Source organism: Podarcis pityusensis (genome assembly GCF_964106645.2).
Source record: "Podarcis pityusensis genome assembly, chromosome: 8".
In the NCBI taxonomy this organism is placed as follows: Eukaryota; Metazoa; Chordata; class Lepidosauria; order Squamata; family Lacertidae; genus Podarcis; species Podarcis pityusensis.
The window spans coordinates 67,692,406-67,707,172 of record NC_138033.1 but is presented as its reverse complement, the minus strand read 5'-3'; the positions used below and the strand labels follow the sequence as shown (position 1 = coordinate 67,707,172).

At 48.2% G+C, this 14,767-nt stretch overlaps 1 protein-coding gene across 1 annotated transcript; it reads right to left on the bottom strand.

The window, feature by feature from the left end:
• Window positions 1-944: 944 nt before the first annotated feature.
• Window positions 945-6,676, bottom strand: LOC308483280 (claudin-16-like; the record flags this gene model as incomplete). The annotated part of the gene is made up of 5 exons (XM_081016970.1): window positions 945-1,033; window positions 2,230-2,424; window positions 2,908-3,072; window positions 4,935-5,037; window positions 6,563-6,676. The coding sequence occupies 5 exons, from the start codon at window positions 6,674-6,676 to the stop codon at window positions 945-947; spliced, it is 666 nt and encodes a 221-aa protein (XP_080873096.1).
• Between the last annotated feature and the right edge of the window lie 8,091 nt (window positions 6,677-14,767).

Sequence of the window (14,767 nt, the reverse complement as noted above, 5' to 3'; positions counted from 1 at the left end):
CCCCTGGTAGAGGCATTTACTTGATCGGAGAACCGCATTGCAAAATTCAGAGAAGTGTGAATTTTGAATAATGGTTGCACTTCTATTTAGGGAAGTACAAATTTCCATATGTTTGCCTTTAAATGTGAGATGAAATGAATCCCCCCACCCCCATCCAGCCCTTGTTGCAATATGACAACCCCACATCTCATCTAGGGGTGCTATAAATATATAGTATGTAGCATCAGGATTCACTCCAAAGAGCTTGGGCCGCACGGCAACCACATAGTGATTCCTTCTGGTTTCCCGACATGTCCCTAGCTGTTAATTTCCACATCACATTTGAGCTTCCGCATGACAAAGAACTATAGTGGGATGTAGTGCAAGTTTAGTACTCGTTTCCATGCTATTTGCAAATGATTTTCTTCTTTTTCCTGGAAGCAAGTAGCACATGAATGAGTGCTCAGCTTACACCATATTCTGCTGCATTTCTGGAAGGGCCTTTTACGTTATGTGGAAGCACAAATATAATGTGGAAATTCACAGATGGAGCACGATCAGGAAAATGGAATAAACTGCTGTGTGAATGCCGCCCAGGTGTGGAGAAGCTGTGTTGCGATCAATAGCATTTCCATGCTGTAGGGCACGAGTGTGTTTGTCTGTAGGGCTTCCTTTGCAAACAGCTGCGCTCAATGTACAAGCATCAGAGAGTGGATCTGAGGCAGAGTCACAATATCAGGGATGGGGAAAGGTGGGGCTCCCTATTTCTGCTTCACGAGCAGTCATCTAAGCCACACAGGAGTAGGACTGTTGTTGGTTTTTTTGGGGGGGGGAGAAGGCACACACCATGCGGCTAAGGCCCCAAAGCGGTCTTATGCCTTCCCTCCAAAGCCAGCATGAAGAGGAAAGGCTCGTGAGCAGCTGTTCCAGAGGCAGTTCGCTCGCTGGGACCGCTTGCTTCCGTGTCACACGCGGGAAGCCATGGCATACATTTTGCAAGTGACTATGGGCGAATGGTGTGTCGGGCGCTGAGGTCTCCTGCGGGGGGCACCACCTGCATTGGAAAGAAGAATTGAAGTCACAATATTTAGAAATCGACGTGGCCCTCTCTAGTGCTCTTGGAGAGTGGTGCATACACAGTGGCGTATCGTGGGTTGCCTCTGCCCGGGGCAAGGAACATATTGCACCCCCTAAGCGGCATTTCCATGTGGTGCTGATGTCGCTACCGGACAGAGCTTCAGTGCAGCGGCTGGACATGTGCGTGCACCTCCTTTGGCTGGGGCACCACCACCGCAGCAAGTCTCACTGTCCGCCCACCTCCTCTGCTGGTGGGGGGGGCACCGCACAGCCAAGGTATGCAAGGGCCCATCCTCTCCCAGCTCCTGCCTGGCGTGCTGTTCAGGTGAGGCAGGCAGGCAGGACAGGAAGCACCTCTGGTTGGGGCAAAAGCTGCAGAGGCACACTCCTAAAAAAATTGCGCTTGGAGCAATCACCCCGGTAGTCCCACCACCATTCTACACCATTGTGCATACATTATCTTGTAACAGCCCTGCTAGGTTATCTTCTTCCATGCGGGAGAGGGGGCACTGTGACCAGGGTTTCCTGACATCACCTCTAAATTGTCACTGTTGGGTGGGAGGAATTCAGCTAGGGCCCATCATCCCTAGGCAGCATGGCTAGTAGCTAGTAGGGCGGTTGGAACCTGTAGCCCAAGAATATCTGGAGAATGTAAGAACATAAGGAGAGCCCTGCAGAATCAGGCCAAAGGCCCATCTAGTCCAGCATCCTGTGGCCAACCAGATGCCCATTAGGGGAAGCCCCCAAGCAGGATCTGAGCACGACAGCAACCCTGCCCGCTTGTGGTTCCCGGCAACTGGTATTGCAAAGCATAATGTCTCCAACAGTGGAGGCAGAACATAGTGATAACTGGCTAGTAGCCATCGATAGCCTCCCTGAATTTGTCTAGTCCTCCTGTAAAGGTATCCAAGTTGGTGGCTCACACTACCTCTTAGTACAGTGAGTTCCGTAATTTAACCATGACTTGTGTGAAGAAGTACTTTTCTCTGTCCTGAGTCCTCCTATGTTTGGTTTTCTTGGATGGCCCCAGGTCCTAGCATTATAGGGAGGCACAAGTTTCCTACCCCTCCCTTAGGACAATTGGGGATAGCCACAGTCAGTGATAACTACTATGGTTTTTCCTCTTACACCACCTTTGCTGCTGTCTCTGAACTCTTAACTCTTCGTACTGACCTCCTGTGGTGGCAGAAAGGCAGCAAGTCAACACAATGGCCGCCACGAAGCATCCTGAGGACCCCACCATTCCCAGCCAGCAAGACCATCCAAAGTCATAATGGACTCCCAAGAACACACTGTGCAAGACAAGAGTGGTCCTCTCCATATAGATGTCAACGGCATACCAGACAGAGCCCACCAGTCCGAGGACACCTGGTGGGCCAAGAAAACACAATTATCTCAAGAAAGGCATAGGCGTTAGTCCATATGCTGGGCCAATCCCTCCATATATGTTCATATATGTGGCAAACTTGCTCCATATCAACTGGCCAGGGGTCGCAAACCATTTTGGGCCAGTGGGCATATTTGGGCCAGTCACAAAATGGCTGCCCTGAGGTGTGCAGCATAACACAAAATGGCTGCTGGCTGTAGGCGTGGGGGCATAACACAAAATGGCTTCCATTGTGAGTCATGGCACAACACAGGATGGCTGTCTTATCTAAAGGAGCAGAAAAGGAGACCTGGATGGAAAACAGTGTGGTCCTGTCCTAGAATCAGGGCCAATGCATCCCATTGTGTAATTATGAGGGATGAGAGAGGTTGTACAGGAGACTCCACTTTCCACCTCAAGGTTTGCCTCAGGAGCTGTCCTGGTCGATAACAACAAAGCCAGACCCCAATGGAAAAGGCGCTTACTTCCGACTCCCAGGACTAATCCTGACGAATAGCGCATCTTCAGCTTAACATGCAGCTCATCCTTGAGAAACTTGATGCAGTCGAGGCCCAGCGCCAGCAAGACTAACGCGAATCCCGAGAGGATGTCAGCTGTGATCAGCAATGCTCGAGTCACCACAATCTTCACTGAGAAGGGACAGCAAAATACAAGGTAGTTGAAGGTCAGTCAGAGAAGCATCTGACTGGCCTGGCGTCCCCTGGCTGACTCTGTTGGGAGGAACCTTGAAGGTCTGTTTAATACTAAGCCAGGTCATTTGTCCACCTAGACCATCAATGTCTACACCAGTGGGCAGTAGCTCCCCAGGATTTCTCGCAGAAGTCCCTCCCACTTCTCTACCTGGATTAAAATGGGACCTTCTGCATGCACATCAGGAGCTATAACCACTGAGCTAGGTCCCTTTCCTAAAATTAAAGCAAGGTGCCAGATAAAGAGTTGATTTGAATAGAAACATAAGAAGCTAACATACTGAGTCATTGGTGCATCCAGCGCATGATGGTCTACACTGACTGGAAGCAGCTATACAGGAGTTCAGGCAGGCGTCTCTCCTAGGATACTTGGAGATGCCAGGGATTGAACCTGCAACCTTCTGCATGCAGAGCAGATGTTTTACCACTAAGCTATGGCTCTCCCCCCCCCCCCCGGTTCTTCCCTGCTCAACCTGGCACCTGGCCTGTCTTCTGACGACCTCTCTGCCTCTTCCTCTAGCTCCTGCTTCCTTATTTACCTAATCTGGTGCCTCTGACCTCCAGTCCATCCAAGATTGTGCCTCCTGCCCCTGCCCCATTTTGCAAACCAGACCCTTCAAGAGTCACCATTTTCCAGGAACAGTTCCAGTTTACAGAAGCCGTCCCGGTTTCTGATTAGATCCCGGAATGCCCCACTTTTCCTTAGGAAGTCTCTATAGTGGTACCTCAGGTTAAGAACTTAATTCATTCTGGAGGTCTGTTCTTAACCTGAAACGGTTTTTAACCTTAGGTACCACTTTACCTATAGGGGCCTCCTGCTGCCGCCACACGATTTCTGTTCTTATCCTGAAGCAAAGTTCTTAACCCGAGGTACTATTTCTGGGTTAGCGGAGTCTATAACCTGAAGCGTCTGTAACCTGAAGCATCTGTAACCTGAGGTACCACTGTATTTTCATCAGATAAATGTTGGAGGGTCTGGAGTTACGTAACCCCTGAGCCAAGGAGATAAGTAACTGTACAACCTTTAGAAGACATCTGTATAGGGAAGTTTTAAAAAAACTTTTAATGTTTTATCATGTTTTTATATATGTTGGGAAGCCGTCCAGAGTGGCTGTTGCAACCCACTCAAATGGGCAGGGTATAAATAATAATATTGTTGTTGTTGTTGTTATATAGGACATCCCTATTTTTATTGGAAATTGGAGCACTACACCCGTCCAACTCTAAAAATGTAGGGCAGTGTTATTACAGCTTGCCAAAGACTATTTGCATTGCCACAGATCACGGGCACATTATTATCATCACTATAGGCCACTGGTGGAGAACTGTGCTGGGGCTCCCGATTTGGCCCTTGAGGTCATGCCTTCTGCAGTGCAAGCCCCAATGATCAGACAATGGTCAGGGCCTCAGTGCGCAGCTCTATTTAAAGAAAAGCTCCCCTGATGTCATTGTGATGTCAGATGATTGACAGGTCAAACTTGGCCCATGGAGGGCGGCAGGAGATAAAGATTTGGCCCACCAGTTCCAAATCCAGTTCTCCACCCACTGACGTAAGCCTATCCAACCTTACTGCTGAAAGGACTCTCCACTGGTCAACCCTCATCTCTGCATTTTTACTCCACTCCTGGAGGCCTGATCATCAGTTCCAGCCCTTTCAGCAATCTTAACATGCTCGGAAACACCTCCCAGCACCCCCAACAATTGGGGTGAACTGTAGTAGGGGAGGGTTGCAATCGTGCAAAGGCTGAGAAAGCTTGAATGCACATGAAGATGCTTCAGCCCATCAGCTGTTGGAGACTTACAGGGATGCTCTGCTAAAATGGAGTCATACTGGTCACAGGTCCTGATGCCGTCTTGCATGTTGGTGACACACTCCCTCCACAGTCCTCGGCATTTGTGGCTGACCTGCGAAGAACATCATCGGAAGTTTTGGGTGCAAAAAGGGGGTTGCTTGGGGCTGAGACAGATAGAGAAAGGGACCACCACATTTCCAAGCTATCGCTGTACCTACCGGTATAAGCTTACTGTTTTATCTCATTGTTAATAATAATAATAATAATAATAATAATAATAATAATAATAATAAATTTATTTATACTCCGCCCTCCCCAGCCAAGACCGGGTTCAAGGCAGCTAACACCAAATATAAATACAGTGAAAACATTTTAAAACAAGCAAACAAACAAAAACCAAACAAACAGTTGATTAAAATATAAGTTAGAATACAGTTTAAAATGCAGGCCCTGTGGAAAGATGTAAAATCCCGCAGGGCCCTAGTCTCTCGTGACAGAGCGTTCCACCAGGCTGGGGCCAGAGCTGAAAAGGACTGGATGTTTTAGACTGAAACATCTTAGGTTGCATCCTATTTACAACTTCCTCCACCTCCTCTGACTTCTCCTTTGGACCTCAAGATGAGAGGGCACTTTGGGTCTATCCTCTGAGAACAAAGGAGCAAGCATGGCTGCCTTTGTATTGCCCAGATTAATTGGTTAGGATAGAACGAAAAAACTTCCCTATCCAAGTTATGTACTACCTATAATAAACTACTTTTCTTACTCCACAAGCATCTCTGCATGTTGGATTGCAACAGGTAAAGTCGACTCTGCAAGTGGATTCTCAAGCCATATGCTACTCACTTTGCGCAGCAAAGAGCTCCAATAGGTAATTGGGCTCAGTTCCTGTTATGATTAGGGACACGGGTGGCGCTGTGGTCTAAACCACCGAGCCTCTTGGGCTTGCTGATCAGAAGGTTGGCGGTTTGTATCTGTGTGATGGTGTGAGCTCCTGTTGTCCCAGCTTCTGCCAACGTAGCAGTTCAAAAGCATACTAGTACCTTTTCCTCACCTATTATTTATTATAGTACTACTACTATTACTACTACTACTACTATAACTATAACTAGCTGGTTGCCTAACACAGGGCTGGCTTACAATCAAATTTTCATCAAGTACCCCAGGAGAGACAAACACTTTAGCTGCCAACACTTTTGCAGGCAGGGAGCCTGACAGTAGGTGGCACCAGAGCTAATGACAGAAAGTGTAAAGTGATTCCAGTTTCGCCCCCATCCTCCTCCCTGTTGAGTTCTGCAAGGGGCAACACTGAGACTAAGGAGCAGGGAGCCAACAGGCAGTGCCACCCTCTGAACTTGTTATAAGGAGGTAGAGAGGTGGGAGAGCCTGGCTGAGGGCAGATTGAACTGCCTCCACTGGATGTAAAGGTTGGCCCCAGGTGGGCATGGCCAGGGAAAGCACTCCACAAGCAGAGAAGGGTGACCGCAACCTTTCTTATTATGGAGGGGCCCTGAGGGAAGGGGGATGCAATTATAGATCTGGAGAATAGGAATGGTTGCATATATAGGCACCAAGGTGGCTACCCCAGCGTAGTAGAACATGCTGGATCTCAGCTACCTGTTCCTGTTCCTCGCCCTCACCTCCAAGCTGTCGTCAGCATTAACCATCCAGCAGTCGGTCCATGTAGCCGCGACCAGGAAGAGGGTTGAAATGAGAGCGACGCAGAAGGACATCAGTTGCAAAGCCACCGCCATTGGGAGAACTACGAAGGGTTAGGAGGAGACACACGTAAGGCTCTGGGTATCTCTCCACCCTCACCCTGCCCAAAATTGCCACGGCTTCCCCCAAAATTGCAGCAACCTCTGAGCTTTGCTCCCCACAAGGGATCCCAGCTTGTCCCCTGGTTGCTTTGGGTGGGGAAATGGGTGTCGTTTGAAAAAAAAACCTTACAGAATGAAGACACACAAACAATGCAGGAGGTTGGACTAGATGCCCCTTTGAGCCCCTTCCAACACTATAATTCTATAATTCTATGAAATGCACCTGTGCTCAGAGTCCACATATATGCACTCTGCTCCCAAGAGACTATCAGAATCATATACAGTGGTACCTCGAGTTAAGTATTTAATTCGTTCCGGAGGTACGTTCTTAACCTGAAACTGTTCTTAACCTGAAGCACCACTTTAGCTAATGGGGCCTCCTGCTGCAGCTGCACCACCGGAGCACAATTTCTGTTCTCATCCTGAAGCAAAGTTCTTAACCCGAGGTAGTATTTCTGGGTTAGCAGAGTCTGTAACCTGAAGTGTCTGTAACCTGAAGCGTCTGTAACCCAAGGTACCACTGTATATTTTTTGTTTCATGCTGATTTCCTTGACCAATGGCTTGAGGAAAATCGAGTTAGGCAAGAGGGAAAAGACTTCGACCCTTAGAAAAATAAAAATAAATAAAAATAAAGGGTGAGGGGGGTTGCGCAATAATGCCAATTCCGAGCAACTTAATTGTCCTCTGTGCTGCCAGCTTTGCCACATAAAAAAGGGTTCCCCAAGGAATAAGGTAAGCTAGAAAAAAAAATTAAAAACGGCATACTAATGTAGCAAAATTAACATTTGAGGCTGAAGGAAATCTCCAAGTGGTGGTGAAAAAACAAAGGGTGTTTATTGCTAGCAATAATGGCTCAGTGGAATCACTCTCCAAAAGCTGAGCAAAGCCCGTTATCTGTTAAAGCAATACAGTGGTACCTCGGGTTAAGTACTTAATTCGTTCCGGAGGTCCGTTCTTAACCTGAAACTGTTCTAAACCTGAAGCACCACTTTAGCTAATGGGGTCTCCTGTTGCCGCCACGTGATTTCTGTTCACATCCTGAAGCAAAGTTCTTAACCCGAGGTACTATTTCTGGGTTAGCGGAGTCTGTAACCTGAAGCGTCTGTAACCCGAGGTACCACTGTACATATGCATAAACTTCCTCCAATCTAAAGTTACAACACAATACTAATTATACCGTGTATGGTCTTTCCTTCATTACCTATTCATTAGGCAAGGAAACAAAGGACTCTCTCTTGTCAAATGTAAACACTTAAGGATGTTGTTTACAATCTTGGGACTAAAGCTGCTCCTAACACGAGATAAGGCACAAGGCCTCTAGCCTGGCTAGTTAGCTGAGCTTATAGGTCTCTATGTGCATCACTAAGACCTAGAAAGAAGCACACAGAACATCGCTCAAGGGCCCTGGCTTCTTTGGTCCACAGGAATTTGGGTGGGTTTTCTTTTTAAAAGCTCAGTGCTCTCTACACTGACTGGCAGCATTTCTCCAGGTCTTGCCCAGCCATACCTGGACATGCCAGGAACTGAACCTGGGACTTTCTGCATGCAGGTCAGATGCTCTGCCTCTGAGCTATGAATGATTTTAGTTTTCACCTGCACGGCCTGGTTGTGTTTGCGGGAAAGGGAAGGAAAGTAACCAACTCAACTCGTGGCACCAGGGGAAGGAGGCATGATGGAAGGGAGCTGGTGATGTGTTGATGAAAAGGATGACAAAGGATGTCCTGAGATTCTCAGTGTTTTGCAGGAGGGATCCTAGTGCATGGCATAATTGTAGGCTTGTGCAATGAAAACAGATCAAAGCCCTCTGTCACCCTTTTGGAACGAATCCACTTTTGAAAAATAAATAAAAGGGAAGCGGACTTCTGTGGGGGAAGGCAGCAAAAAGTCCTGCAAGCACACCAGAACAAATTGCTCACTGACTGCTCATTGTTGTATAACAGCCCCGCAAACGAATCACAACAAACATTCAGTCAAGACTTAACTAAAGCCCCATCTGCACTGCAGTAGCATTTCACTTTCAACACTGATGGCTTTCCCCCAAGGAATCCCGAGAACTGTACTTTGTTAAGGGTGCAGAGAGTTGTTAGGAGACCCTTATTCCTCCCACAGAGCTAAAACTCCCAGAGTGGTTTAACAGCCGATCCCTCTTCCTAGGGAACTCTGGGATCTGTTAGCTCTGTGAAGGGAATAGAAATTCTCTGTGTTTTGATTCAGTGATTGTTTCGGAGAAAGTGACTTTGTTAGGTTTTCCTTTAAATGTGAACTTAATCTGATTCCTCCGCCATTTCTAGAAAAACCCTCCCATCTTTCCAGAAAGAAAATAAGACTGTAATAATTATTAGTATTATTATCCTCCTGCCCCCATCCTATTGGAGGTGGAAACAGGAGACTGAAGGGAAGGCCCTTAACTCAGTGACAGAGCCTCTCTCAAAGACCACAACGCCCTCCCAAGGAAGATCACAACATTAGGACTTTACCTTTAAGTCGGGTGCACAAGAGCCTCTGCTTCTGACATCCTTGCGAAGGAGATCCCACAGAACGTCTGAAGAGGAGTCAGAAATTCAGGTTAAGTCTTTTCCAGGAGTTTTAAAACGTCAATAAGGTGACATGAGTTTGCACCACCAAACCCAGGAACCGTCACCTGGAAGTACAGGGGGCAGAATTGAACCCCACCTGCCAGTCCTGCCACTGGCCTGTTCAGTAGCAATAGAAACTGTCTCTGGATCAGATTCCTTAAAAAAATAAAAATAAAATCCAAGCCACGTCAGCTGTGCTTTGGGCTTTAACAGCGTGATGGGCTTCCTTGCAATTAAAATGGCTATGGGTCAGAAAGCATAAACAGGTATTGGCATCTTTGGGAGCTTGGCAAGCGATACTGGCACACAGCGGTGTGCCCTCCCTCCAGAACTAAACCCATCACTTCTTCACTGAGGATCAAGGCTACATCAATTATTTCCGGAATTAGAGGTTCCAGTCAACCTCTCCAAAAGAAAGGCTGGGAGCCTTTCCTGCGGGATCCCTGGGTTCCTGGTAGAGGGTTTGTTCAGAGGTCAAGAATGCAATGATTTTGCTAAATCGGACCAAAATCCATCTTAGTCTGGTATTCTGTTGCCAACAGTGGCCAGCGGGATCGGGGGTGGCTGGTGCCCATTGGACAGAAGGGAGGGAGCCCAACAGTAGGTGGCGCTAGAGCCAATGACAGGCAAAGCCAAGCAATGCTAGCTTTCTCCCCATCCTCTTCCCTGCTGAGTTCTACAAGGGGTAACCCTGAGACTAAAGAGGAAGCGCACTCGAGAGAGAGAGAGACAAGATGTCAGGATATCTCAGTTGGTAGAGCAGGCAACTCTTAGTCTCAGGGCTGTGGGTTCGAGATTCCTGCATTGCAGTGGGGTTGGAGAATTGATGCAAACAGCCCCTTCTATGGCCTGTGATTAAGACCACAGCTTTGGTGCAGAAAAGGCCAAAAACCTCTCCCTCTCTTCCTGTTTCCCAAGTCTGCAGCTGGAATTGTCACACGTGCTTGTTCCCAGTGCCTGCAAAGTGTGGGTGCCTCCTCTTGATGCTGAGCGTTAAGATAACAGGTTGGAGCTGCCATTGTTGCTGTGAACAGTTAAATCATTCTCACGGCTGCTTCATTTGCATTGAGCATCAGACAAGAGGCTGCTTGCTGGGGCCTTCCAAACAGAAGTGTCTGTTAAAGCGGAAGAAAGGGCTTCTGTGTTTGGCATGAAACATTCTGGAGCTCTGCCAGACAGCTCAAAGTCTTGAGGCCGGTTCAGGAGGGCCACGTAGATTGCTTTGTTGCCTGGGGTTCCGAAAAGGTTCAGAGAAGATCATTTATCGGACTTTTCAACCAGGTCCACCCTCCCCGTCCTCTTATCTGGACCAAGCATGGATAAGTCCAAAACCTCCTGCAAGATGAGCTTTGATGCTCAAAGACAGCGCAGTGCACACCAGCTATTCGGGGACGTAAATCTTGAGCTGGGAAGTCTGGCCTGACTCAAATCTGATTTTTCTTTTCATTGCCATGGACTCGCTAGGCGAAGGTTGGCAGGTCACTATTTTCTCAGCCCTGATTTCTTTTGTTTGTGACACGGGAAGTAAGAGCACTTGTAAGTTTGTAAACCGTTACGTCCTTTGCCCCACAGGTTTAAAACACATGCCTTCCCACAAAGATTCCTGGAAATGGTTGCTTATTATATGTGCTGGCTGCTTTGTGTGGGGGAAAAGACAGTTCCCAGGTGTCCTTTACATGTATGGTGGGTGTGCAGCAGAGTTCACTTTGGGTATCCTTTGGAGGAGAGCATGCTGCCATTTTTAATACAGTGGTACCTTGGCTTAAGTATTTAATTCGTTCCAGAGGTCCGTTCTTAACCTGAAACTGTTCTTAACCTGAAGCACCACTTTAGCTAATGGGGCCTCCTGCTGCTGCCGTGCTGCCAGAACATGATTTCTGCTCTCAACCTGAAGCAAAGTTCTTAACCCGATATAATATTTCTGGGTTAGCAGAATCTGTAACCTGAAGCGTATGTAACCCGAGGTACCACTGTATACTGTATGTAATACTGGCTTATATGCCACAGGTGGAAGTGCGATTTTCAGAGTCCTGGGCCAGGGGTCAGTGTGTGCCATGTACAGTGGTACCTTGGGTTACAGACGCTTCAGGTTACAGACTCCGCTAACCCAGAAATAGTACCTCGGGTTAAGAACTTTGCTTCAGGATGAGAACAGAAATCGTACTCCGATGGTGCAGCTGCAGGAGGAGGCCCCATTAGCTAAAGTGGTGCTTCAGGTTAAAAACAGTTTCAGGTTAAGAACGGACCTCTGGAACGAATTAAGTTCTTAACCCGAGGTACCACTGTATTTGTTGTTTTGCATGCCATTTTCAGAGGGGAAATAGTGAAGAATGCAGATCATTCTAGCCTTCCATTTGAAAGGCTATCTGGTCCAAGTCTGGTTTAAAGACAGAGAAGCATAAGAAAGGAGATAAGCTAGTTCAGTGGTTTTCAACCAGTGTGCTGTGGCACCCTGGGGTGCCTTGAAAAATGGCCAGGGGTGCCGCAGGCAATGCTGGCATCTGTCCCTCCTTCCCTCCCTTCTCTGATGCCCTCTCTTGTCTTCCTCCCAAAGGCTTGCACAGCTATTTGTTGCAGCAGCCCTGGCTACAAGCTCCCCAGGCGAATGGTGCCTCTAGGGCTGACCAGGGGGTACTTCCCAGGTCCCTGTGGGCAGTGGGAGGAGGCACCTCTCTATGGGGCAGGGAGGGCAGCTCAGAGACCAGGGGTGACAGAAGCGGCTACCTGGAGGACTCCCAAAGAGAGGGGAGAGGAGACTGAGGGAACACTCCACAAGGAAGGGTGTTCAAAAAAGTGTGAGAGGCTGCCAGCTCTGCAGGCAAGGGGGGACATAACTGGACTCCTGAGCCCCATAGTGTTGCCGCAGAAAGAATGTAGTTGGTCAAGGGAGCTGTGGACTCAAAAAGGTTGAAAACCTCTGAGCTAGGTAGACTGCAGTCTTCATCTGTATCCAACAGCAACCTGCTCCACTACTGATCGACACCCCTGTTTAGATGGCTTAAAGAAGAACTGACCCCAAACCAGTTCCAGGCTGGCTTGACACCCGAACACATACTGCTTTCGGCAGCTCGTGATATCTTTGGGCCCAGCTGGTTTTTGCAGAGGCTTCTGAAGCTGCCTAGAACTTCGGAAAAGCAGCTCCAATTAGCCCACATTAGGCACAAAAGCCACAGGGGAGAAGATTACCTCTCCTTTGCCCCCCCCCCTTTCCATGGCATCCTGCGTGTGCAGACGGATTAGGTTAATTAGCGTTTCCTGCATTCATCAGTCCAAAAAATGGGAGGAAAGGTGGGGGAGAGAGAGGAATGAACGATTTGGCTCAGAGTGGCTAGTTACAGGCGGCAGCAAAGCTGAGGCTCCCCAGTAGCAACTGGACGACTAGCAAGTGGGGGGGCGGTTCCATCAGAAGCCAAGCAAAGCAGGATGCTGGCACACCAGACACAACATTATGGGGTCAAGAGAACCAAGCTGGCTGGTGGTGGGAAAGCCAGGAGTTAATTTTGCCACCAGGGATCTGCAGCTACAGCCTTGGGTTGGCTGACTTTATTGGTCTTCCCAATACAGTGGTACCTCGGGTTAAGTACTTATGGTAATTCGTTCTGGAGTTCCGTTCTTAACCTGAAACTGTTCTTAACCTGAAGCACCACTTTAGCTAATGGGGCCTCCTGCTGCCGCCGTGCCACCAGAGCACTATTTCTGTTCTCATCCTGAAGCAAAGTTCTTAACCCGAGGTACTATTTCTGGGTTAGCGGAGTCTGTAACCTGAAGCGTCTGTAACCTGAAGCATATGTAACCACTGTATGGGTTTCCCCTCAAGCTATAGGGATGGGCAAAGCATCCACTTTGCATGCAGAAGCTCCTAAATCCAGTCAATGGCATTTCCAGACCGGGCTAGGAAAGGGCCGCTGTCCAGAACCCTGTTTTGCCACTCTTGACTAAGCAAGATGTACGGGTGATCTGACTCAATGTAAATCCACTCCTATGTTTATATGGCTGTGTATGCACCATGCATTGAAAGCACATTTCTCTCTCTCCCCACCCCCACCCCAGTTCCAAAGAATCCTGGAAATTGCAGTTCATTAAGGGTGCTGGGAATTGTAGTTTTCTGAGGTGCCGACTGCAATTCCCAGGTTCTTGGGCTGTGTCCATGCTAAAGTACATTCAAAGCACCTTCCTGCCCTGAATGAATTTTGGCCGCTGTAGTTCAACCCTCAGGGACGCGGGTGGCGCTGTGGATTAAACCACAGAGCCTAGGGCTTGCCGATCAGAAGGTCGGTGGTTTGAATCCCTGTGACGGGGTGAGCTCCCGTTGCTCAGTCCCAGCTCCTGCCAACCTAGCAGTTCAAAAGCATGTCAAAGTGCAAGTAGATAAGTAGGTACCACTCTGGTGGGAAGGTAAATGGCATTTCCGTGTGCTGTTCTGGTTTGCCAGAAGTGGCTTAGTCATGCTGGCCACATGACCCGGAAGCTGTACGCCAGCTCCCTCGGCCAGTAAAACGGGATGAGCGCCACAACCCCAGAGTCGTCCGCGACTGGACCTAATGGTCAGGGGTCCCTTTACCTTTACCTTTAGTTCAACCCTCACAGAATTACAATTCCCAGCAAGCCTTAACAAACCGCAATACCCAGAATTCTTTGAGAGAAAGAATGGGCTGCTTTAAAGGCACAAAGTGGACACAGCTTATGTGGTGGCTGGGATGTTCTTAAAATGTATGGTGCATTCACAGCCTATTACGTTTTAAAGAAAGCAGTCTTCAACTTTTCCCAACCCACCTTTCACCCAAACATGCATTTGGCGTCCCATACCTTAATTTGTTACCTTATATTTGCATGGTGGTAGTGTGGCTGTCGTGATCCACCTTAGTGTGGGAGATTGCAGACAAATTCAGCAATGCACGTTTGTGATAGTCAGCAAGTTTAAGGTAAGGTTACCAGATTTTTTTCAATGAATCCGGGGACACTTTTCAACTTCAATGGATTTTGAATGGGGACTGATTTGTAAATCAGGGGGACTGTCCCCGGGAAACAGGGGAAATCTGGTAACCTTAGTTTAAGGGCGACCACAGAGCTGTATTGCTGATAGGTAGAGACTCAGACCATAGAAAATATGATTGGTAGAGGGGGCTCTGTGTGATGTCATTTCCCCTCCTCTCTGGGGAGGGAAGGAACATATGTAATTTCCTGTTTCCTTCCCCTTCTTTCTCTCTCTTCAAACAGTCATGAGCACAGATCCATGCCCTGTGCTCGCTCCATTCCCAGACTGGAGACTGTTTTTTGTTTGTTTACTTTAAATATAAGTATTTTACCTGCATGGTTTTTACTGCTGCTGTAACTGAAAACCGGGACACGGGTGGCACTGTGGGTTAAACCACAGAGCCTGGGGCTTGCCGACCCGGAAGCTGTACGCCGGCTCCCTCGGCCAGTAAAGCGAGATAAGCACCGCAACCC